Raw genomic sequence first — 25,209 nt, 5'->3', positions numbered from 1 at the left:
CCCCCGGGCGCGCTAGGCGCTCAGCAGCTCTCCGCGCTGGCGGCGGGCCAAGGCCAGGGCCACCCCGGTCCGGCCCGGCCGGGTCCCGGGCGCAGCGAGTGGAAAACAACCTGGCCGCAGACAATTGACAAAGGCGCGAGAGCGGGCCGCCCTTCCGCGGCGCACGCACGCGCGCAGCGTGGGCAGAGCCGCGCCCGCCCGCGCCCTCCGTGGGACCCGCGGCGCCGAGGCCCAGACGCGGCGCGGGGCAGTGGAGCCGGGCGCCCCTGGCGCCCCCGCGGCTGCGTCGCCGGAGGCAGAGATCCGCGAGGTGAGGGCTGCCGGCTATTGGGGCGGGGTGGGCGCGGAGAGGGGGGGCGCTCGGATTCAAGTGGGGAGGTGGGGAGCGCGGAAGCCGCGACGCCCGGTCCCAGGTGGCGCGGTGAGCTTTGTTCGCGTCACGGGTCTTACGGGCATGCTGGCAACCTGATCCATGTGACCTTTTACAGGTGGAAAACTAAGGCCCAGAGAGGTAAGGTGGCCTAAAAAAAAAAAAAAAAAAAAAAAAAACTTAACCCCTGCCTGCTTCACTGTAGGATTTGGGGTGACTTTTAATAAGAACCCATAGGTTAAAACAATGGAAAATGCAAACAATATTAAAGAATCTTTGAGAAGGAAAATATAATTGTGACTAGTCAGTCCAGGCCAGGGGAAAGGGGAAAGGAAATTTGCCTCCCTGCGGTGAGCTGCCTTGGCCAAGGATCCTCAGAAAGGTTGTGCCAAAGCTGGGACCGAGAGCCGAGAGCCGGGGCTATCCCGCTCCCCCTACAGTGCTCCGTGCACAGTGAGCGCTCAAAACTTGGAGGGGAGTAGAGAAACTTGACAGCAGCCTGCCCACATGCTTAACCTTCTGGGGATCCCCGACCCCTTAGAAATCGGAGTCTCTCCCCGCCCCAGGGTCACGCATAACCTTGCACACGGTTTGAGGTTTGAATGAAGCATTCTGCCGTAAGAAGTGACTGAAGGCAGGCATTCAGGCTGTGCTGTTCGGTGCATTCTTTTGCTCCCTTGAAGGGAGGCAGCTGGGAAAGAAGTGAGTCCAATTGGACAGTCAGTCCAGTGTCCTGACCCTGCTAGCTGTGCGACCTTGGACCAGTAGTTTAACCTCTCCAGGGCCCAGTTTTACCTGTGAAATAGGGATAAGATTGTCTGCTTCGTCCTTCAAGTTGTATTCAGACTTAAGAATGAAGGCTGAGCCCTTCTGTGCTGGTGCACAGAATCCAGTGGCCGCTGCTGTGCCAGTTAGGAAAGGTGATGTCCTGGGAGAAATCAGGCTGTGTCTGAAATAATTAAAAAAACTATGAACATGAAACTCTACAGTGAACCCTGTTATGGCTTAGAAGCAGCAGCGCATGTTGTGATGACGATAGCCTAAATAAAACCACAGCAATGCCTAGCATCAGTATTTGGCCCAAGGTGAAATGCTGAGAGTAGAAGCTACCAGACATTTTTTTTTTTTTAATGTTTATTTATTTATTTATTTATTTATTTATTTATTTTTAATTTTTTTTTCAACGTTTATTTATTTTTGGGACAGAGAGAGACAGAGCATGAACGGGGGAGGGGCAGAGAGAGAGGGAGACACAGAATCGGAAACAGGCTCCAGGCTCCGAGCCATCAGCCCAGAGCCCGACGCGGGGCTCGAACTCACGGACCGCGAGATCGTGACCTGGCTGAAGTCGGACGCTTAACCGACTGCGCCACCCAGGCGCCCCAATGTTTATTTATTTTTGAGAGAGAAAGAGAGAGAGAGAGAGAGGGAGAGAGGGAGAGAGCATGAGGGGGGGAGGGGCAGAGAGAGAGGGAGACACAGAATCCGAAGCAGGCTCCAGGCTCTGAGCTGTCAGCACAGAGCCCGACGCGGGGCTCGAACTCACAGACCGCGAGATCATGACCTGAGCCGAAGTCCGATGCTCAATCAACTGAGCCACCCAGGTGCCTCTGAGAGAGAGAGAGAGAGAGCCCCACGCAGGCTCCACACACAGTGTGGAGCCCAACTCAGGGCTTGATCCCATCAACCCTCAGGGATGATGACCTGAGGCTAAATGAAGAGTTGGACTCTCAACCCACTGAGCCCCTGGGGTGCCCTGAAGCTACCAGACATTCTAACAAGGACGGTTTATTAGGCCTTGCTTGCCTTTTTCGGATGGAACCAGCACTTGCATAGCTTGGTTTTCCATGAGAGGATAGAGGAGGGCATACATGGGGGCCTGGGCAACACACAGTCCTACCAGGTGATGGGGGCTCAGCTGAGTCCCTGCCAGGGGACAGGAGTTGCTGGCAGCTGGCTCTCATCCCTCGTCGATCAGCAGCTTGCCATGGTAAACAGTGCTTCCGTTGAGTCTATTCTAGATCAAATAAATGGCTTTTTATTTAACTCCTGAGGCGGGTGTTTGAGCACTGTAACTGAAGCAAAATGGCGTTTGTTGAGCTTGATTGTCCAAAGCCTATTGGTTGTTCATTAGGAGTTTTAAAGTCTGTGGATCCAAAATTGTGAGGACAGGGCCTGGGCAGGCCTACTTACCTATAAAAAGAACTGCTCTTACAAAAGGCTGTGTGGTCTCCTTTCTCTACCATTTTAGGCCTTGCAAATAGAGTCAGGGAAATATAGCTTAGGGCAAATAGCTGCTATTTAATTTGGATTAAGACACACACTACCTGTCTGGTGGCTTACATTCCTCTCTGGGTATTTATAAAGGGGAGTTTTTCCTCGGAAACAGAGGATGTGTATGTGTGCGTCTGGGATGCCTCTTGCCTCCTCTCTGTCTCACCTTCAGCCAGTCATTTCTCAACCTTTTTTTTTTTTTTTTGCAAGCTCAGGGACTTTGGCAAGTTCCTTCCCTTCCCGGCTCTGTGGCCTGATTTTGTTTCACAGTAACTCTGTTACAAAGTTGTTTTTTCTCTTAAAGTAAGTGGTACACGCATGGCGAGGCTTGAACTCAAAACCCCAAGATCAAGAATCACCTGTTCTACTAACTGAACCAGCCAGGCGCTCCTACAAAGTTTTTTCTCTAAAAAATACTTTTTTAATGTTTGTTTATTTTTCGAGAGAGAGAGAGACTGTGAGCAGGGGCAGGGCAGAGAGAGGGAGACACAGAATCTGAAACAGGCTCCAGGCTCTGAGCTGTCAGCACAGAGCCCGATGTGGGGCTGGAACTCAGGGACCTCGAGATCATGACCTGAGCCGAAGTCGGATGCTCAACCGACTGAACCACCCAGGTGCCCCTAGAAAGTTTTTTTCTAACTTGACCTTTAGGTTCCAAACATTTGGTGCCCCATAGGACGACATCAGGCAAACGTGCTCACTCCCTCAGGCCAAGGTTCTTCCTTATTTGAACACAGCCCACGCAGGCCTTTCCAGACTGGCTGTCTTCATTCTTTAAACAGTTCTTTAGTAGGAAAAGCAGAATTTCTCAAGAAAGGATCTACAGACTACTTGCATCAGAATCACTTAGGGACTTGCTGAAATGAGCCATCCCTGACCTCCTGAATCAGAATCTTCAAGAGTGGGGACAGGGCACCAGGGTGGCTCAGTCAGTTGGGCTCTTGGTTTCGGCGCAGGTCATGATCTCATGGCACAGAGCCTGCTTGGCATTCTTTGTCCCTCTCTTCTCTCTCTGCCTCACCCCCACCCCTGCTCCTGCTCTTTCTCGAATGAACATTAAATATGTACATGCATAATAAACTTTAAAAAAAAATCTTCAAGAATGGGGGCAAGAATTTGCCTGCTTGACCAGTGCTCCTGATGGTTCTTATGCACCTTTGGTTATCAGTGTGTGTGTTGGAGGTGGGGATTGGTAATGGGGGACTACATATTCTTTATAACATTCCGTATCGTTGGTCTAAATTATGTAAGGAGTGAGAGCCTCTTTTGTAATTTGAACAAACCATAATGTCCAAGGAGGACATATGGGTGGCAAGTAAGCACTTGAAAAGATGCTGCAGATAATTCATCATTAGGGAAATGCATGTCAAAACCATAATGAGATATCACTTGCTACCTATTAGGATGGCTAAAAAAGACTGACTAGAGGATAACTGATGAGGATGTGGAGGAACTAGAAGTCACATACACTGTTGGTGGAAATGTAAAGGGGTACCACCACTTTTGAAAAGTTTGACATTTTCTTAAAAAGTTAAAGGGGCGCCTGGGTGGCTCAGTCAGTGAAGCATCCAGCTTCGCTCAGGTCATGATCTCACAGTTCACGAGTTCGAGCCCCGCATCAGACTCTGTGCTGACAGCTCAGAGCCTGGAGCCTGCCTCAATTCTGTGTCTCCCTCTCTCTCTGCTCCCCCCCCCCACCCCCCGCACTCATGCGCACACACACACTCTCTCTCTCTCAAAAATAAATAATAAACATTAAAACATTGAAATGTAAGTCATGTAAGCCAGACAGTACATCTCTCCGTCTAGCTCTGTTGTAATAAATGGAAAACAACCAATTGTTTATCCAGTGTGATAAATAGAAAACAACCATTGTGCTATATTCATGCAGTCGAATACCACTCAGCATTTATTTTTTTTTTCAACGTTTTATTTATTTTTGGGACAGAGAGAGACAGAGCATGAAAGGGGGAGGGGCAGAGAGAGAGGGAGACACAGAATCGGAAACAGGCTCCAGGCTCTGAGCCATCAGCCCAGAGCCCGACGCGGGGCTCAAACTCACGGACCACGAGATCGTGACCTGGCTGAAGTCGGATGCCTAACCGACTGCGCCACCCAGGCGCCCCTACCACTCAGCATTTAAAAAGTAATGAACTCTTGATACGTGCCACAACATGGATAGATCTCAAAAGAATTTTGCTGAAAAGAGAAGAAAAAGGCCAGACCAAAAAGAGCCCATACTCTATAATTCCACTGATATAAAATTCGAGGGGAGTTTGCTATCTCTCACCTGACCTTGAGCTTTTTGGTGGCCCCTGAGAGTTGTATATGATTATACTAGTCTGACTCCACTTGTTACAGTGCCATTGGCAATTTGATCATTATTCTGCTGGTTCATCCGCATCATTCATTCATTCAATTAATTGAGCACTTACCATATGCTAGATCTGGAGTCGGCACTAGGTGATGTGTTGGAAAACAGATGTGATCCTCCCGCTGGCGGGGCTTAGGCTTTATTGAATGAACCTGTAAAACAAATAGAATAAGAAAAATAATTACTGGGGGGGAAAGGAGTAGTTTTTTGGAAGGAGGATGGGAATCAAGGGAAAGCTTGTCTGGGTTCCAAGCAGTCAGTTGCATGTTTTTGAAAGACACTCCACTCTGGTGCTGTGCATCCAGTCAGGAGACTTAGCAGTCGTCCAGGAGAAAGGTGGTGGAGGTTTAGACTCAGGTGGTCTTGGAGATGGAAAGCACTGGAAGGACTGACAGATGGCCTTAAGCAAACGGAGCAGATCCCAGAGGTTGACACTGATCAACATTTTTGAATTGTGTAGTTTTATCAGTTTTTAGTTCATATTATTGTCCTATGATTCCCCCCACCCTCAGTTCCAGCCTCCATCACCCTTGTCTTACTCCCTAGAGAGACTCCTTCAAAGGGACACCTGGGCAGCTCAGTTAGTGAAGCATCTGACTCTTGGTTTCAGCTCAGGTCACGATTGCACAGTTCGTGAGTTCAAGCCCTGAGTTGCTGACAGTGCGGAGCCTGCTTGGGATTTTCTCACTGCCTCTCCCCTGCTCGTGCTCTCTCTCTCTCTCTGTCTCTCTCAAAATAAATAAATAAGCTTAAAAAATATATAAATCTTTAAAAAAGAGAGAGAGAGAGAGAGAGAGACAGACACTCTCTAGAAGGACGTCATCACCTTGTGGGGCCAGTTACCCTAGCTTACAGCATTCCTTTGATCCACTGGCCTAGTTGCCTTTCAGTAAGAGAATGAGGGTAGTCTGGTATGACCTGTTATTCTGTTTTTGTTTTTTCTTAACCTATGCTGGCTCCCAGTGATCTCGGTTTCCCTTTCTAATGGCTGGCAGGCCATCTGTTTTACTCAAGTGGCAGAAACCCAGCTCAGAGTGGCCAAGTCTGAAGACGCATGGGGAAAGAAAATGTATTAGCTCATGAAAAAATCCAAAGTCAATTGGTGTCCATCACGGCTTGACTGAGTAATGTCATCAAGGCTCAGTCTCATGATCCCTCCATTCTCAGCTCCATTTCTTTGGTGTTAGCTGCATCCTGACTCAGGCTCTGGTGTATCGTTCCTATTACTTAGTATTGTCATCATAATCAACTGTTCTTGCCGTCTGCTTGAATGTGACCAGCCAAGTGCCTTAGACATTTCTTGATCCACTGGATCCATGGTGATACTATCCTTTACAGTTTGACATTAATAGTAACAAAAGCAACTGCTACAATTACTGATAACTTACCTTATACCAGGCACTCTGTTGAGACACTTTACATGGATTATCTTATGAAACCTTATAATCACCCTACAAAGAAGGTTATATCATTATCCCAGAAAAGCCAGCCAGTTGATTGCAGAATCAGAATTTGAAATCAGGTTTTTCTGCTCCAGGGTCTGGGCACCAAGCTTTCACACTGACTGCCTCCTAAGTCCTTCTTTAGGGCTGAGAAGAGGAAAGCAAAGCCATCAAATAGTGTGCCTATTTCTTACTTTTTCTGAACATGCATCTTAAAATATACGTGGCAGTCATAGTAGGGGCAGAGCTTTGGAAGTTATTCTTATAATTAAAAAAAAATTTTTTTTAACGTTTATTTATTTTTGAGACAGAGAGAGAGCATGAACGGGGGAGGGTCAGAGAGAGAGGGAGACACAGAATCTGAGACACCTCCAGGCTCTGAGCTGTCAGCACAGAGCCCGACGTGGGGCTCGAACTCACGGACCGTGAGATCGTGGCCTGAGCTGAAGTCGGCCGCTTAACCGACTGAGCCACCCAAGCGCCCGTTATTCTTATAATTTTATCAATCCCAGCTCCTTCTGGGTGTTTAGAATTTTGGAAGCTCTTTGTAGAGGACCTTCCTCCCTGACTGTCGTGTATGTCTTTGTAATTTTTTTTTTAAGTTTTTTTTTTAATGTTTATTTATTTTAGAGAGAGAGAGAGAGAGAGAGCGTGAGTGGGGGGGACAGAGAGAGAGGGAGACATAGAATCTGAAGCAGGCTCCAGGCTTATCAGCACAGAGCCCGACGCAGGGCTCGAACTCACAAACTGTGAGATCATGACCTGAGCCAAAGTCGGACGCTTAACCGACTGAGCCACCCAGGCGCCTCCCCCCCCTCTTTTTTAATTTTTATTTTGTGTGTGTGTGTATATGTTTTTATAAACCAGGCACCAGGTTAGGCAGGATCCTAGCGTGGCTACTCTTGTTTCTATAGGTGTTTCCTTCCTTTGTTTTTCAACAAAGTCTTTTGCTATCATGATGCTTGAACTGCACCTTTGACAATCTTCCATAAACCCTCATTTTTACAGTCTCAGACCAGATGCACACATCTTACTTTTTTTTTTAATCTTAAGTATTGAAATTGATCTCTGTCTAAAACCTGGGGTGGGAGGCTCAGGGATGTTGGACTTTCTCTTCTGTGACATTTTACCTTCTGAAAGAACTTTAAGGTGACAGTTTCCCTTTCCCCAGGGATCTACTTCTTCTGTTCAGTTCTTTGGACCGGTCTGACTTATATATTCCTTAAATTATTTTTTAAATAATCTCTAAACATGGGGCTCGAACTCACAGCTCTGGTATCAAGAGTCATATGCTCCACTGACCGAGCCATCCCTGGTTAGAATTAGATTTGATGCATCATTTCCCCTTGTCACTTCTTCTGTCTTGAAAGGGATGAAATAATCAGGATGTCCATAACATTTACCGAGTTAGTCCTTCTGCTTTTAGTGGTTCTGCTTTTAGTGGAAAGAAACTTGGGGCAAATAACCAGATGTTTTATTTTTTTAATTATTTTTTTTAAATCAATTTTTTTTGAGTCTGAACATTTAAAATTTTTTTTAATGTTTATTTATTTTTGAGACAGAGAGAGACAGAGCATGAATGGGGGAAGGTCAGAGAGAGGGAGACATAGAATCTGAAACAGGCTCCAGGCTCTGAGCCGTCAGCACAGAGCCCGATGCGGGGCTCGAACTCACAGACCGTGAGATCATGACCTGAGCCGAAGTCGGAAGCTCAACTGCCTGAGCCATCCCGGCGCCCCCATAACCAGGTGTTTTAAGTACCCTGTCCTTATTGTAGATCTGTTTCTTTTCTTGATCTTTATATCCTCAGAATCTAGGAAAGTGCTTAGCATAAGGTAGCTGCTCCAAATATTTATTGAATGAACGTGTGCTACAGAAAGAGCTGTTTTACACCATCCTGGAGTCTGAAGCTGTGGCTGCAGAACATTCAACAGGCATTTAAAAAAAAAATTGTTTTTTTAGTTTATTTATTTATTTTGAGAGAGAGAGAAAGCAAGCCTGAGCAGGGGAGGGGCACAGAGAGAGGGAGAGAGAGAATCCCAAGCGGGCTCCACGCTGTCAGCACAGAGCCCAATGTGGGGCTCGATCTCACAGACCGTGAGATCATGACCTGAGCCAAAATCAAGAGATGGACGTTTAACCAACTGAGCCACCCAAGTGCCCCATGAACAGACTGTTTTTTTTGTTTTTTTGTTTTTTTAGCACCGCCTGTATGCTAAACTGATGTTAGTTCTTAATTGGCTATTACAGGGCTTGAAAGAGATCTCAGGAGTGAGCATGACCGGACTGTTTTCTGAGCATGTTCTCTGAGACCAGAGTCCTTATCAGGCCAGACCAGGAAATGGAACAGGGACACCCAGCCTGCTCTCCCAGGCTTTTGAGTTCCGCTTGTCCAGAGAGAGTTGCAATGATAGTGGAAAACGTAAGCTATGTAATATTTTGTTTGTTTTTAACTTTTTATTTTGAAATACGTACAGGCAGGAGTAAGGCGTACAGGCTTGTTTAACGGCAAGTTGCAAGGACAGTACCAGGGTTTCTGTATGCCCTTGACCAAGTTCCTCCAGTGGTTCTCTCTTATTGAAATATAGCACACTATCAAAACCAGGAAATTGGCATCGGCACACTATTTGCGAATGCTTGTTTTATGTTATTATATCACATGGCAAATTTGTGTAACTATCACTTCGATTAAGACACACAGTTCTTCCTCGTGTTCTTTCTTTACAGTAACACCCCCATGCCCTTCCCCCTTGTCCCTAACCAGGTGACCCCTATCTGGCCTCTGTCTTTATAATTTCGTTTGTTACATAAGTGGAATCACACAGTGTGTGACATTTTGAGACACAGTATAATACCTTCAAGAGCCATCCAAGTTATTGCAATGTATCAGTATTTTATTCCCGGTTCCTTCTGGGTGATCAGTGATATTGGATCTACCACAGTTGTTGTTTTAAAGCATTCACCTATTAAAACAACATTTTGATTGTTTCCAGTTTGGCTATTACTATTACAAATCAAACTTGTACGAGCATTTGTGGACAGGTTTTTGTATGGACTTAAGTTTGCTTTCTCTGGAATAGATGTCCTGAGGTATGATTGCTGCTAAGTGTTTCTTTTTCTTTCTTTTTTTTTTTTTTTTTTTACATTTATTTATTTTTGACAGACAGAGAGAGACAGAGCACAAGTGGGGGAGGGGAAGAGAGAGAAGGAGACACAGAATCCGAAGCAGGCTCCAGGCTCTGAGCTGTCAGCACAGAGCCTGATGCGGGGCTTGAACCCGTGAACCGTGAGATCATGACCTGAGCTGAAGTTGGACGCTCAGCTGAGCCACCCAGGTGCCCCTGTGTATGTTTCGTGTTTAAAGAAACTGACAAACTATTTTCCAGAGTGGCTGTACCCCTTTATATTCCTGTCAGTAATATATGAGAGACCCAGTTTGCCCACATCCTTGCCAATAGTTAATGTTATTTTGGTGACAGCTTTATTGAGATATAATATGTATCATATAATTCGCCCATCAAGGATGCACAAATCAATGGTTTTTAGTGTATTCACTGAGTTGTGCAACCATCACCACGATAAATTTAGAACATTTTCATCATCCCTAAAAGAAACCCTATACCCCATAGCCACCAATACCCCTATCCCTTCAGCCTAGGAAATCAATCATCTGCTTTCTGTTTCTACAGATTCGCCTGTTCTGGACATTTCACATAAACCAAATCATAAAATAGGTGGTCCCTTATGACTGATTTCTTTGACTGACTTCTAGCATAATGTTTTCAAGATTCATCCATGTTGGAGCACGTATCAGGAATACTTCCTTCCTTTTCATTGCCAAGTAATATATTTTTAAAGAAATAAAAGTGTGTTCCTTTCCATTACACAGACTATAAGAGATAACAAAATGCTGTTACAGAGAGGTTTTGCCAGGTCTGCTTGGAGGTCTAGATTTCAATTAACCTAAGTGCAAATTAATGCCATTTTAAATAGTTAGCAGTTCTCTATAAAGTATTATTTGTGCTTTTTGTTTATTTAGCAAGAGTTCTGAGTAGTGGAACCTGAGTAGTTCTCCTGAAATCCTATTGGGATCTTTCTAGAGAACCTATGCTCTGGGTAGTGAGTGTCAGCGGATCAGGCCGGGGACAGGTCAGCAGGCCACAGGCAGTGTTCAGAAGCTGGAACAGAACTGTGCATCAGACAGATGCATTCCGAGAGCTTTCTAGGCCCATTGCTCTCCGCAGTCAGTTTACATAATATCTGATGGCCCAGGACCGAAATTTCTGCTGCTACTCATGCCTCCCAAAGGACCACTGACATCCGCAAGTGTCTTCAGAATTGTGAGGCACAGCGGGGGACACGAGGTGAATGGGTGTTTATCTTGTCTCTAAGTGCTTAGTGTCTGGCCAGGAAGATGAGGCCTGGTCCTAAATGACCCTAAATAACCAAGTACAAATTTGAATGGGATGTGTGCCATTTTAAATATTAGGAAATATTTTAACCATCCAGAAAAAAAACAAAGAACAGTGCAACAAATACCATGTTCTTACCATCTATCTATGTTTAATTTTAACGTTTTTGCCGTATGTGCTTCATTATTTTTAAGCAACTAGAACCTCTCAGGTCCTCAGCAATAAAAAGGAAGGAACTGTTGATACATTCAACGGTTTACAGGAATCTCCAGGGAATTGTGCTGATTGAATAAAGTCAGTCCTAAAAAGCTTACATGCTGTAATGATTTTGTTTACATACATTCTTAAAATGACAGGATTATAGAAATGGAGAACTGATTTCTTTTAATTTTTTTTTTTTTTTGATGTTTATTTTTGACAGAGAGAGAGGCAGAGCATGAGCGGGGGAGGGGCAGAGAGAGAGGGAGACACAGAATCCAAAGCAGGCTCCAGGCCCTGAGCTGTCAGCACAGTGCCTGACGTGGGGCTCGAACTCAAGAACCGTAAGATCATGACCTGAGCTGAAGTTGGACGCTTAACCCAGTCGACTGAGCCACCCAGGCGCCCCAAGAGAACTGATTTCTTGGGGGCCAGGGGTTAAGGGTGGGATGGGGTTGGGTGAAAAGTGACCCTTGTATCAATGCCAGTATCCTGGCTGTGAGATTGTGTTGCAAAATGTTACCATTGAGGAAACTGGGTAAAGGGTACATGGAACCAATGTATTACTTATTACAACTGCATGTGAATCTCTATCTCCAAATTAAAAGTTTAACTTAAAAAACCCCAACCCCTCAGATGCCATTAAGTCATTTTTTATACTGTCTTAAATTCTGTTTCTCTGCTTCCCTTTCCAGAGGTTACTACCATTTGAATTTATTGCTAATCACTTTCACAAACATTTAAAAAAATTTTTTAAATGTTTATTTATTTTTGAGAAATGAGAGAGAATGTGAGCCGAGGAGGGGCAGTGAGAGAGGGAGACAGAGGAGCTGAAGTGGGCTCTGTTCACAGAGAGCCCACTGTGAACCCATGAACTGTGAGATCATGACCTGATCGGAAGTCGGATGCTTAACCGACTGAGCCATACTGGTGCCCCACTTCCACAAAATTTTTAATACTGGTGTTCCATATGTATATATCTCTAAACACTATCTAGCATTGTTTTACGTATTTTAAATTTTAGAAAATAGTATTATAATCTATGTGCCCTTCTGGAACTTTCTTTCAACCCCCCCCTTCTAGAACTTTCTTTTTTTTCCCTTTCTTTACAGTGTCTGTGAGGCTATCCATGTTGATACATGAATTTATAGTTTGTTCATTTTCACTGTTGTTCAGAATTCCATGATATGTATATATTACAAGTTATTTACCCACTCTCCTGTTGATGGACATTGAGATTGTTTGTAATTTCCAGTCATTATCAGCAGTGCTGGAGTGAACATTCTTGTGTCCATTTCTTGTGTATATGTGAAGACGTTTCTTGAAGACAGGCTATATCTAGGAGTAGAACTGATTGGCCTGACACTGTGAGCATTTTTAACTTTTCTAGTCATTGCCAAATTGCTCTGTGCAGTGGTTGCAATAATTTCCATTACTGTATCAGTACGTGAAACTTCCCCATTCACCTACAGTCTCACCATTTTTATATTTTGCCAATCTGATGAGCATGAAATGGTATCTCATGGCAGCTTTAATTATTCATGTTTGCCTAGTTACTAGGGAATCTTTTCTTCTTTTTAAAATGTTTATTTATTTATTTTGAGAGAGAGAGAGAGAAAGAGATTCCCAAGCAGGCTCCACTCTCAGCACAGAGCCCGACTCGGGGATTGATCTCAGGACTGTGAGACCCTGACCTGAGCTGAAATCAAGAGTTGGATGCTTAACTGACTGAGCCACTCAGGCGCCCCACAAGTGAGTCTTTTCATTTGTGTGTTAGGCATTAAAAAAATGTTTTTTTAATGTTTATTCTTGAGAGAGAGAGAGAGAAAGGGAGAGAGACAGACAGAGCATGAGTTGGGAGGGGCAGAGAGAGAGGGAGACACAGAATCCGAAGCAGGCTTCAGGCTCTGAGCTGTCAGTACAGAGCCTGATGTGGGGCTCAAACTCATGAACTGTGAGATCATGACCTGAGCCATAGTCGGATGCTAAACGACTGAGTCACCCAGTTGCCCCGTGTATTAGGCATTTTAATTTCTTCTTTTGTCAATACCTATTCACACCTCTATCATCCGCAGTTTAGTTGGAGAGAACACAAATCATTCTGTTTTAACCAGTCGGGTATTTAAAAGAGTGTATTAGGTGCTTACCATAGCAGCAGAGCGGCTGGACAAGCAGACCACAGAATAGGCCACTAGGAATGAATCCCAAGGCCATGCTACAGGAATGCCCCTCCAGAGGCATTGCTGCCCTCTGTAACAATCAGGAAATTAGAGAATTGGGATGCTGCTGGCGCTACTGCTGGCTTCAGAATTTCATGACTTTAGCCACAATCTTTTGCCAGAATTGATGACTTTAAACCGTGCAGTACCTGCCCCATTAAATGGATATCTCAAGCATCACCTCTCTTCCTACTTAGCTCAGTTCTAAACTCAGTGCTCACGTGAGACCATCTGATTGGTGGGGCTGAAAACGCGTGTTGGAATGTTAGCTGCAAGGAAGCTGGGGTTTAGCTGTCCAATTTCAGTATTACAGGATGACTTAATAGGAGGAGGTTAACATTGACATTGAATGAACCAATATATTGTATGTGCAACAGTATGCTTTGTTTTTCTTTTAAATTGCCTGGCTTTAGTGATTCATAGAAGGTTCTTTATGTAGTGTGGATAATTAAACTTTTTGCAGGTTACATTCATCACAAATATCTTCTGGTTGGAGGCATCTCTTTTCCTTTTGATTGTAGAATTGTTTGATGAAGAGAACATTTCAATATTACTGTCATCAGATTTATCAGTCTTGTCCAATCTTTTCTTTTGGGGTTTCTTTTATGTCTTGTCAAAGAAATCCTCAGAGAGCATAAAAATATTTTCCTATGGGAGCGCCTAGGTGGCTCAGTCTGTTAAGTGTCTGACTCTTGATTTCAGCTCAGGTCATGGTCCCAGAGTTGTGGGATCCAGCCCCGCACTGGGCTCTAAGCTGAGGTAGAGCCTGCTTGGGATTCTCTCTCTCCCTTTCTCTGTGTCCCTCCCCGCCGGGCACACATGTACTCTCTCCCTCTCTCAAAATAAATAAACAAAAATATAAAAATATTTTTTCTATGTTTTCTTCTAAGAATTTTAGAGTTTCATATTTGACGTTTAGGTCTTTAACCATCTGGAGTTTATTTGAGTGTGATATGGGATTACATTCGTTTATTTTTCTATATGGGAGGCCGCTTATCCTATGACCATCCTTTTCTCAGTGACTTATACTTATGTCATATAAAACGTTTCCATTTTTATTGTGGTCTATTTCTGGGCTGTCTAATCTGTCCTACTAATGTGTTTGCCCTGTATCAACACCATCCTTTTTAATTACTATTGGCTTTCAAGTAGATCTAGATATCTCATAGGACAGGTCCCCCCACCTTGTTCTTCAGGATTGCCTTCGCCAGTCTTAGCCTTTTACTCTTCCATATATGTTTTAGAATTATCTTGTTGTGTTTTAGCAAAAAAGCAAAAAGTGAAACTCTGTTGGGAGTTTCATTGGAACTGGGATTGAATCTGGTTGGGGCAAATTTTTTTCTTTTCTTTATGATATTGAGTCTTCCTATCTATGAACATAGTGTATCCCTACTTATAATTGTTTCTTCAATTCAGTAAATTCAATAAAGTTTTATAATTTTTTTCATAAAGATCTTATATATCTTTTGTTAAATTAAGATATTTCAGAAGGAATAAATAATATTTGTCTTTATTATATGATCAAACCTTTTTATCTTTAAATTGCATTTAAAATATATTGTTGGTATATACAGTAATATGCTTTATTTTTGAATATTAATATCCAGCAAAATTGAGGAACTCTCACTTTTTCTTACATTCAGTTTTTAGTTCATATTAAAGCGATGAAAGCATATAATCTAAAGAGATGGGTGGTTGTATATTTGTTATGAGAAACAGAAACAGATGATTCTCCAATGTTTATTATGAAAAACAGCTTATTCTATTTCCTTCCTGACCCAGGCCTGACCAGGCAATTCCTTCTATCATTTTTCACTGATTATTTAAAACTTTATTTTCTTGTTTTTTTGTTTTGTTTTGTCTTTTTACTTCCTTGTTTTTAAATAGCATGTATGTACTGTTAATTCTTGAGCTTTTGATTTAGGTATTGTTCTTTGACTTCCTGCTATGGAAGATGAGGATTTAGGTTTTTGGTTTTTGTTTTTACTCCCCTGCCATTACGCATGTATACCCCTCCCATTATCGTATTCTCCCAGTATAGTTATACATAATATTAATTACATCACTTGTATTATAATGTGTGTAAATTGTATTTATAACTGAACCAGGTGGTAACATACAATTACTTTCATTTTTTCTGCACAGGTTTTTTTTTTTTTTTTTTAATTTTTTTTTTTCAACGTTTATTTATTTTTGGGACAGAGAGAGACAGAGCATGAACAGGGGAGGGGCAGAGAGAGAGGGAGACACAGAATCGGAAACAGGCTCCAGGCTCTGAAGCATCAGCCCAGAGCCCGACGCGGGGCTTGAACTCACGGACCGCGAGATCGTGACCTGGCCGAAGTCGGACGCTTAACCGACTACGCCACCCAGGCGCCCCTGCACAGTTGTTTTTTTTTTTTTTAACAACTGTGTTGTATTTGTTCTTTGGTTTGCCTCTTAGTTTTGTATGTATGATCTATGTGATTATCCCCTAAAGAAACACCATACTCTCTACCAATTCAATACATCTGTTCTCAAGATATTCTATTACTTTCTGAAATACTCTAATTTGAACTGTTTGCCATCTGCCTGTAGCCAACGGTCAATCTTAGGATTTTCCTTCACCTGTCTGGGGATTTCCTTGGCTGCTCTCACATTTGATCACCAGTCCCCTGTACCCCCATGTCTTTTTTTTTCTATTTATTTTGGCGGAACACATTCTCCCATAGTTTCCTGAGAACAGGAACATAAAAAGATAAATTCTCTAGGCCTTCGCTTCTGCAGTTTCTCTTCAATGTGTTTAGATGTGAATTTTAAGGTTTTTTTTTTTTTTTAACATTTATTTATTATTGAGAGACAGAGAGACACAGAGCGTGAGCAAGGGAGGGGCCGAGAGACGGGGAGACACAGAATCTGAAGCAGGGTCCAGGCTCTGAGCTGTCAGCACAGAACCCGGCGCAGGGCTCCAACTTACAAACTGCGAGATCATGACTTGAGCTGAAGTTGGGCACTTAGCTAACTGAGCCACCCAGGCGCCCCATGGATGTGAATTTTAAAAAAAACTTCTCCTGAGAGGGACTTGTATTTCCTGGATCTAATAATTCATTTTTTAAAAAATGTTCATTTATTTTTGAGAGAGGGAGAAAGAGTGCAAGCTGGGGAGGGGCGGTGAGAGAGGGAGACAGAGGATCTGAACCGGGCTCTGTGCTAACAGCAGAGAACCTGATGAGGAGCTCAAACTCATGAACTGAGAGATCATTACCTGAGCTGAAGTCAGACGCTTAACTGACTGAGCCACTCAGGCGCCCCAAGAATTTATATTTTTTTTAATAAATTCTGGACAATTCTTACTCTCATCTCTTTGAATATTGCCTGTTCTCATTCTCTTTATTCTTGCCTTCTGGAACTCAGATTTGATGCATGAACCTTCTTATTTCAATATCCACATCCCTTAAATTCTTTTATATTTTCCATGTTTTTTTCTCTCTTTAGCAGTCTAGATAATTTCTTCAGATCTATATGCCGTTTTGCGATTTTTCTTTTCTAGATGTCTGTTAAATCTGCCCATTCAGGGGGTGCCAGGGTGGCTCAGTCAGTTAAGTGGCTCAGGTCATGATCTCAGGGTTCACAAGTTCAAGCCCTGCATCTGGCTCTGTGCTGACAGCTTCCAGAGTCTGCTTTGGATTCTGTGTCCCCCTCTCTCTTTCTCTCTCTGCCCCTCCCCTGCTTGCACTGTCTCTCTCAAAAATAAATAAACATTAAAAAATTAAAAAAAAATCTGCCCATTCAGGTTTTAATTTCAAAGGCTAAAATTTTAATTACCGTAAGTTTTATTTGGTGCTTTAAAAAATCATACAGGTCGGGGCGCCGGGGTGGCTCAGTCGGTTAAGCGGCTGACTTCGGCTCAGGTCATGATCTCGCAGTTTGTGAGTTCAAGCCCCGCGTCCGGCTCTGTGCTGACAGCTCAGAGCCTGGACCCTGCTTCAGATTCTGTGTCTCCTCCTCTCTCTCTGCCCCTCCCCTGCTCATGCTCTGTCTATCTCTCAAGAATAATAAATAAACTTAAAAAAATTAATTAAAAAATCATACAGGTCTTTTTTTTTTTTATAATATGGGGTTTTTTTCCTGCTTATTTTATACTTTGTAAGTGGTAGTTTGACTCTCTGATGTTCTTGGGGTCTAATCCTGCTCATTTTCATGGAGTTCTTATAATTTTGGATTGTCAGCTCATCTTCAGGACAGGGTTATCTACTGGCGTACCACATGGGCTAGGCTAAGGATATATTCTTCTGGATACATTATATTTCTTTTTTTTTTAATTAAATTTAATTTTTTTTAATTAAAAAAATTTATATCCAAGTTAGTTAGCATATAGTGCAACACTGATTTCAGGAATAGATTCCTTAATGCCCCTCACCCATTTAGCCCATCCCCCCTCCCACAACCCCTCCAGTAACCCTCAGTTTGTTCTGTCTATTTAAGAGTCTCTTATGTTTTGTTCCCCTCCCTGTTTTTATATTATTTTTGTTTCCCTTTCCTTATGTTCATCTGTTCTGTGTCTTAAAGTCCTTATATGAGTGAAGTCATATGAAATTTGTCTTTCTTGGACCAACTAATTTTGCTTAGCATAATAACCTTTAGTTCCATCCATGTAGTTGCAAATGGCGAGATTTCATTCTTTTTGATTGCCGAGTAATACTCCATTGTATAGATATACCATGTCTTCTTTATCCATTCATCCATCGATGGACATTTGAGCTCTTTCCATACTTTGGCTGTTGTTGATAGTACTGCTATAAACATGGGGGTGCAGGGGCGCCTGGGTGGCTCAGTCGGTTAAGCGGCCGACTTCGGCTCAGGTCATGATCTCGCGGTCCGTGAGTTCAAGCCCTGCGTTGAGCTCTGTGCTGACAGCTCAGAGCCTGGAGCCTGTTTCGGATTCTGTGTCTCCCTCTCTCTGACCCTCCCCTGTTCATGCTCTATCTCTCCCTGTCTCAAAAATAAATAAAAACGTTAAAAAAAAATTTTAAACATGGGGGTGCATGTGCCCCTTCGAAACAGCACACCTGTATCCCTTGGATAAATAGCTAGTAGTGCAATTGCTGGGTCCTAGGATAGTTCTATTTTTAATTTTTTGAGGAACCTCCATACTGTTTTCCAGAGTGGCTGCACCAGTTTGCATTCCCATGGAGACATTATCTTTCCATGGGCACTCAGAATAGCATTGGTCTACAACTGTTTCTGTTAATTTCACAGCTTTGGGTTACTTGGACCACATGTGTAATATCACTTTGAACCTAAAGCCCAGTGAAGGCAGGGCTACTTTTATGAATTTTCAGAGGGGATTTTTTTGGTCCTCTGTTGGACCCAGACCAAGATGACCTTATCTTCTGTGTGAGTGGGAGACTTTTTTTTTTTTTTTCTTGATGCACCATTTCATTGGAGTCTTTTGGTGTCCCAGTTCTGTGAAGAAGCTTGTCTCCTGCTTCGGCCTGAACACCAGCACCTAAGTCCCTGGTTCGCTGAGTTTGGCTATGTCCTCTTCCCTGCCCACCTCTCCACTTTGGGCCCCAGCTGCTCCTGCTCTGGTTTCTAGTTCCCTCTATGTGGGGGCCCTGCTATTCCCTTTATTCTCTTGCAAGCCTCACCAGGCTGTGAAAAGGAAGTTGGTTATACCTGATCCAGCATTTCTGGGTGTTTTGTAGTAGGGGTTTTTCAGGCCGTGTTGTCCACAGTCTTGCCATTTGTACTTTTAAACCTAGAGATAAAGGGGTCATGGGAGTTTCAATGAGGGAAATTCCATCTGGCTGGGAGGATCAGGAAAGGCCTTAGGGAAGATGAATGTCCAAGGATAGTGTCCTGGGAGGGGGGCACAGCAGGTGCAAAAGCACAGAGGCAGGAAGTGAGTGTGCACGCATGGAGGAAAGCACGTAGCTCTCTTTTGCTGAGAATGTCTGTGGAAGGGAAAAATGAGGTTGGAGCCGGACCCCAGAGCAGCAGGGAGCTGTTAAAACCTCACAGCATGGAACGCCGTGATCACAAGCTTCGATTCAGGAAGTTTAAACTGGAAGCACATCCAGGATGAATGGGTGTGGGGAGCAGCAGGAGGGAGAGGGGTTTGGACTTGGAAAGGTACTCCTGGAGGCTGTGGAGATAGCCCAGGGGATGGGTTGTGAGGCCTGAATGAGGTAGTGGGGGTAGAAAGGAGGCAATCCCTGGGATAGAGGGTGCGATAGACTTGGCTGAACCAGATAAATAAATCTGGGTCAAGAGCTGGGGGTGGAGGGGGGTGGAATAGAAGAAAAGCTAGGCAAGCACATTATCTGGATCCTGGAAAATGTCAACAATGATCTGAGCTGCGTTCGGCCTTTTAAGATTATTCAGATACTGCCCACAAATGCTAACACATAGTTCATCTTGCAGTATGTAAGCTAGAGATGTTTTTAGGCCACTTGATGAATAGTCGTCTTTGGATGAGAGACAGCATGTTCCAGCAGAGCTCCCGGAAGTGAGTTGGGATATGTTTGCCTTTCCTAGAACCTGCTGACATGGCTGAACATGGGACTGATGAGCCGTCCTCCAGTACAGGGAGTCCCGACGGAGAAGGTCGGGACTCTGGGGACAGATTGTTGCTGCATCAGAGGCTGGCTGTCAGAGAGCTCATTGACACCGAGGCCTCCTACCTGCACATGCTCCAGCTCTGTGCCTCAGACATCAGGAGCCGCCTGCAGCAGGTACCTGGGTGGGGCTGCGCACAGCCTCCCTTTACAGGGGCAAATGTGGGTCCTGGCTTCTGAGACCGCACGTCTGTTCCCCGGGGCAGGCTTGATGGAGGGGAAGGCGTGGCGGGCGTGAAGTCACCTGGATGTAAGCCCCGGTACTTCCCTTTATTGGCCATGCCACCTCCAGCAAAGCCTTTAACACATTGAAGCCTGCATGTATTCATCTGCTGGGTGGAGAGGAGTAATCGCCTCAGAGAATTAAATGAGCTAATGGATAAAATAGCCCTTTATCAGATTTAGAACAGATTGCTTAAAGTGACCTATACTATTTTTTAAAAAAATGTGTATGTGTTTATTTTTGAGAGAGAGTGTGTGTGCATGTGAGCAGAGGGGAGAGGGCAGAGAGAGGGGGTGGGGTGGGGGTGGGGGGGAAGGTGGAGTGGCAGAGAGAATCCCAAACAGGCTCCTTGCTGTCAGTGCAGAGCCTGACAACGGGCTCGAACTCATGAACTGTGAGATCATGACCTGAGCTGAAATCAAGAGTTGGATGGTTATCTGACCGAGCCCCACCAGGCGCTCCCAAAACTGACCTATATTCTAATTGTCTCATTTAGGAGATGGTAACCTGGAGAAGTTTTCACTGTGATGGGTTTTTACATCTTTTTTTCTCCTGATTTCAGAAATAATACAGGCTCTCTTTATAAGATTTTAAGAATCCCTTAGCATGTAAGCTCAGTTAGGGCAATGCCTGTTTAGTTCAATATATCCCCCAGTTCTGGACACATAAATAATAGGCTTCAGTTCATTTTTTCTTGAATGAATGAAATACTCAAGTAGGAAATGTGGAAGGTGAAAGGCCTCTCATATTTTACCCTCCAGAAATGAGGATTTTTCTCTGTAGGCATTAAGCAAAAAATATAGATTGTTACTTACTCTAACAAAAATAAGAGCCTACTCTAGATATTTTTCTACAGTTAGCTTTTCCTACTTGATTTTGCATTCAGGATAGACACACACACACACACACACACACACACACACACACACACAATGTCCTGTATGTGCCTGTGCACATATATAGATGTCCTGCATTCTGTCTCACGGTGGTACCACCAGTTAATAGTGGCTGGAGTTCAGAATACATTTCAAGGTAATGGTGGTGGGGGCCAAGTATATCAGAGCTCGAAGGAAGTCCAGCTTCCCACCCTTATATGACAGATGGGGAAACTGAGAGCAGAAAAATGATAGCCCGCCAGCAAATCTAGGGGAAAAAAACCCAGTTCAGCTTTCATTCCATGCTGAGCACTCCATCCCTTCCTGTTTCCCCAGAGTGATAAGAGTACCTAATTTATAAAATTTTTCTAAGCCTTGCAGACATTCCGCTGGGGCGGTCTCCCCAAGAGTCATAGGCCCCTGATGGTGTGAATGTTCTGGACTGCTCTCCAAAGCCCATGAATAGAGCCACTCAACCCAAATCCCAGATACTCCTATGGCTCCTTTGTTTCTTCTAGCTGCCCCAGGGAGACCTGGATGTCCTGTTCTCAAACATCGATGATGTCATTGAAGTGAACAGCAAATTTCTTCATGATCTCCAAGAGACGGCATCCAGGGAAGACAAGCAAGTGCACTCAATTGGTAAGCAAAGGACAAGGCAGCCGTCAGCCTCAGATTCCCACGGAATTGTCCTCAGCATGTGGGCATTGCTGAACCGCCTCCAGAATTCCAGGGAAATGCAAATCAATGGGAGCGTCTTTTGGGGATTCCTGAAACACAGCGTGTCAGAGCTGGTAGGACTCTCAGATAATATCCAGCCCACTTTACAGAAGAGAAGACCGGGGCCCAGAGACAGGGAGGAACTAATGGGTCAGTGGCCTGGCTGAGCTTTTCATTATTTACTAGACGCAGTTATTTACTGAGCACCTGCCGATCCCCGTGCTGTGTGCTGGCATCACAGTATCAACAAGCGAGTCCACGTTCCCACTGTGAAAGGTCTGGCAAGTTAGAGTGACGGAAGATAAACAGATAAATAAGAGGATTTTAGGTAACAATTTGTAATTTGAAGAAAAGAAACAGTTGTAGTAACTTTGGGGCATGAGAGCAGTCCTCTTGAGAAGGGGACATTTGAGCTGAGACCTGACTATTGGGAAGGAGACAGCTCTGAGATCTGGAGGGAGAGCAGAGAGAGTGGCTGTGCAAAGGCCCTGAGACAGGGATGAGCCTAGAATGTTGGGAGGACGGACGGAAAGAAGGCTGGCGTGGCTCCAGGGGAATTAGTGAGGAGAGTGTGTTAGGGGATAACGTGGAAGAGGCAGAGAAGGACCAAATCACGTAGGGCCTTCTAGGCCATGGTAAGGAGTTTGGATTTTACTCCGAGTGTGATGAGAAACCATTGGCCAGTTTTGAGCGGGAAAGTGATATGGTCCGATTCACGCTTTTCAAAGACCTCTTTGGCCCTTGTGGACAGTGGGTTGTGAGGGGGTGGCGACAGTGGAACCATGAGACCAGCGGGAGCCTTCCTGTCGCCCAGCTGAGAGATGGTGGGAGTGTACTCATTCTGGAATGGTTAGGATGACTGTAGGGCATGAAGAAGGAGGGACAAGGGGGTATAAACCTCACACCCGTGTCCCTCATTCTCTTCTCATCTGCTGCCCTGGGGTCACTTGACAAAACTTGTAGGTCAGGGGTTTTTGAGTGGAGTTGGGGGAAGGCAGAGGAGGGGGGGGGGGGACACCCAGCACCGTGACCACCCTAGTGGCCTTTTACGTCCCCAATCTTCTACCCTTTCCTAGACATGATGGGGCTTAAAAATAACAAACATCCAATTTTTTAAAAATGTGTTTATAATTATTTTTGTAAATGTTTATTTTAGAGAGAGAGTGTGAGGGGGAAGGGGCAGAGAGAGGGTGGTGGGGACTGAGGATCTGAAGCACGGAGAGCCCAGTACGGGGCCCAAACTCACAAACCGCGAGATCATGACCTGAGCCGAAACCAAGAGTCAGATGCTTAACTGACTGAGCCACCAGGCACCCCACAAATATACAAATTTTGTAGAAATCCTACTTTCTGAGTGTTTACTAAATGCTTAGCATTGTCCTGATGTACATGTATTAACTCATTTAATCTTCACAACCACCCTGAAAGGTAGCTGCTGTTATCTCATTGTGCAGTTGAGGAAACAGAGGCACAGAGAGAGGAACTAACCTGCTCAAGGTCATTTGGCTAATGACGGAGCCACGATTTGAATTCGGGCAGTTGGTCTCCAGAGCCAGTGCTCTCAACTACTGCCCCCAATAGCTTCAATGTAGCAGATATGGGATTAAAGCCTGTGTGTTGCGTGTTTATTCTTCCCTTGAAAATAGAGTTCCTGGGGCGCCTGGGTGGCTCAGTCGGTGAAGCGTCCGACTTCGGCTCAGGTAATGATCTCACAGTCCGTGAGTTCGAGCCCGTGAGTTTGAGCCCCGCGTCGGGCTCTGTGCTGACAGCTCGGAGCCTGGAGCCTGCTTTGGAGTCTGTGTCTCTCTCTCTCTCTGACCTTCCCCCGTTCATGCTCTGTCTCTCTCTGTCTCAAAAATAAATAAACATTAAAAAAAAATTAAAAAAAAAAAGAAAATAGAGTTCCTTATTAAAACAGCAATGTGAATGAGTTACTATTTCCTAAAAAAGACAGATGAATACAAAATTAAAGAATAAGATTTTTTTTTTTTTAAGTACCTGGGAAGCTATTCTCAACTTTTATCATTTTGTTCTTGTTTCTGTTACTAATCACCACCTGCTTGAGTGGGAATCAGTATAGCCTCAGGCCAAAGACACTCTTAAGGGGCTGCAGACTCTGAGGTTAGGTTCTTCTGTTGCTATGGGCTTGAGGTTTGATGTGGTGCCTTGTTTAAGGGTCCTTGCCTGCCAGTCTCTGCCTTCCTGCTTGACTGGCAGCAAAGAATCAGAGTCAGGATGTCACTTTGTTTCCCAACCACACCTGGTGACAACTCCATTCCCTGCCTTCCTAGTAGAGTTGCCAGATGAAATACATGTGCCCAATTAACATATCTTTTTTTTATACTTATATATTTATATATTTGAGAAAGAGAGAGAGAGAGAGGGAGAGAAAGAGAGCACACTCAAGCGCGGGGAGGGGCAGAGAGGGAGGGAGAGAAAGAATCCCAAGCAGGCTCCATTCTGCCAGCGCAGAGCCTGACGCAGGGCTCGAACCCATGAACCGTGAGACGACGACCCGAGCCGAAATCAAGAGTTGGGCACTCACCCGGCACCCCTACAGGTACCCAATTACATTTAAACTTCAGATAACCAGTGAATAATTTTTTCAGTATCAGGATGTCCCATGCAACCTTCGGGATATACTTATACCAAAAATTTATTCATTGTTTACCTGAAATTTAAATTCCACTGAAATGTACTCCTATATTTTTCCCCTCTAATTTGGCAGTCCTATTTCCTGACTGTAGAGTCTACACAGAATAGCCTCCTCATCCGCTGCCCATTGTGGTTAGCAAAAAAAGAGGCACAAAGAATCCGTGTGGCTTTTCTTCTCTTTGGTGCATTATGTGCTGGGTCAAGACTGCCCTGGCTCCTGCCCGCTCTTTATTCCCAGTCCAGCCCCCACGCCTTGCTATGCTAGGATCGCCTTTCTCGCAATCCTGTAGCCACAGCATTTTAAGAGAGTTTGGGCCTCAAGCATGACTGTCTTTAACAGGCTTTTTTCCTCCCAGATGACTGAGGTCCCCTGTCGTTACGAACGATTCCAGCGCAACTCTGACGTTCCCAGGGGGCCCTCCCAGGGTGGTCTCACGACAGGACACCATGCTGTAGCTCGGTGCAGTCCCATAGAAATGTCATTCCAGCCACACATTTATTTGAAAACTTTTGAGAAGCTACATTTGAAAAAACTTGAAGAAGCAGGTGCAGTTACTTTTAACGATATATTTGATTTTATCCCAGTATGTCCGCAGACTAACATTACAACATACAATCAATATAAATATTATTCATGACATATTTTACTTTTTTTTTTTTTTTTTTTTTTTGGTACTAAGCCTTTGAAATCGGTGTCTTTTACAATGACAGCGCATCTCAATTGGGATCCTGAAATTTCAAGTGCCCAAAAGCCACATGTGGATGGTGACTGCTGTATCTGGGCAGTGCAGGTCTAACGGTTTGGAGTCTTGACTGGCAAGGCTGTGTCACCCACAAGCCCCTTCATG

The 25,209-nt window shown here is 44.4% G+C and overlaps 1 protein-coding gene across 3 annotated transcripts in view; it reads left to right on the top strand.

Moving 5' to 3' along the window:
- Positions 1 to 204: 204 nt before the first annotated feature.
- The window catches only part of ARHGEF37 (Rho guanine nucleotide exchange factor 37), a 71,778-nt gene continuing 46,773 nt past the window's right edge, over positions 205 to 25,209 (top strand). For 2 of the 3 annotated variants that reach the window (XM_045437432.1, XM_045437416.1), the window contains exons 1-3: positions 493 to 511; positions 19,809 to 20,005; positions 21,505 to 21,628. In XM_045437432.1, coding sequence (XP_045293388.1) covers positions 19,820 to 20,005; positions 21,505 to 21,628 — 310 coding nt within the window. In that variant the 5' untranslated portion in view covers positions 493 to 511; positions 19,809 to 19,819. Of the gene's footprint in view, positions 311 to 492; positions 512 to 19,808; positions 20,006 to 21,504; positions 21,629 to 25,209 lie in introns of those variants that run through there. The other variant, XM_045437427.1, reaches the window with a different exon arrangement.

The sequence above is a fragment of the Leopardus geoffroyi genome, chromosome A1, assembly GCF_018350155.1.
Source record: "Leopardus geoffroyi isolate Oge1 chromosome A1, O.geoffroyi_Oge1_pat1.0, whole genome shotgun sequence".
Lineage (NCBI taxonomy): Eukaryota > Metazoa > Chordata > Mammalia > Carnivora > Felidae > Leopardus > Leopardus geoffroyi.
Note: the sequence above shows the minus strand (reverse complement) of the source record. Positions and strands in the feature narration are given on the sequence as shown.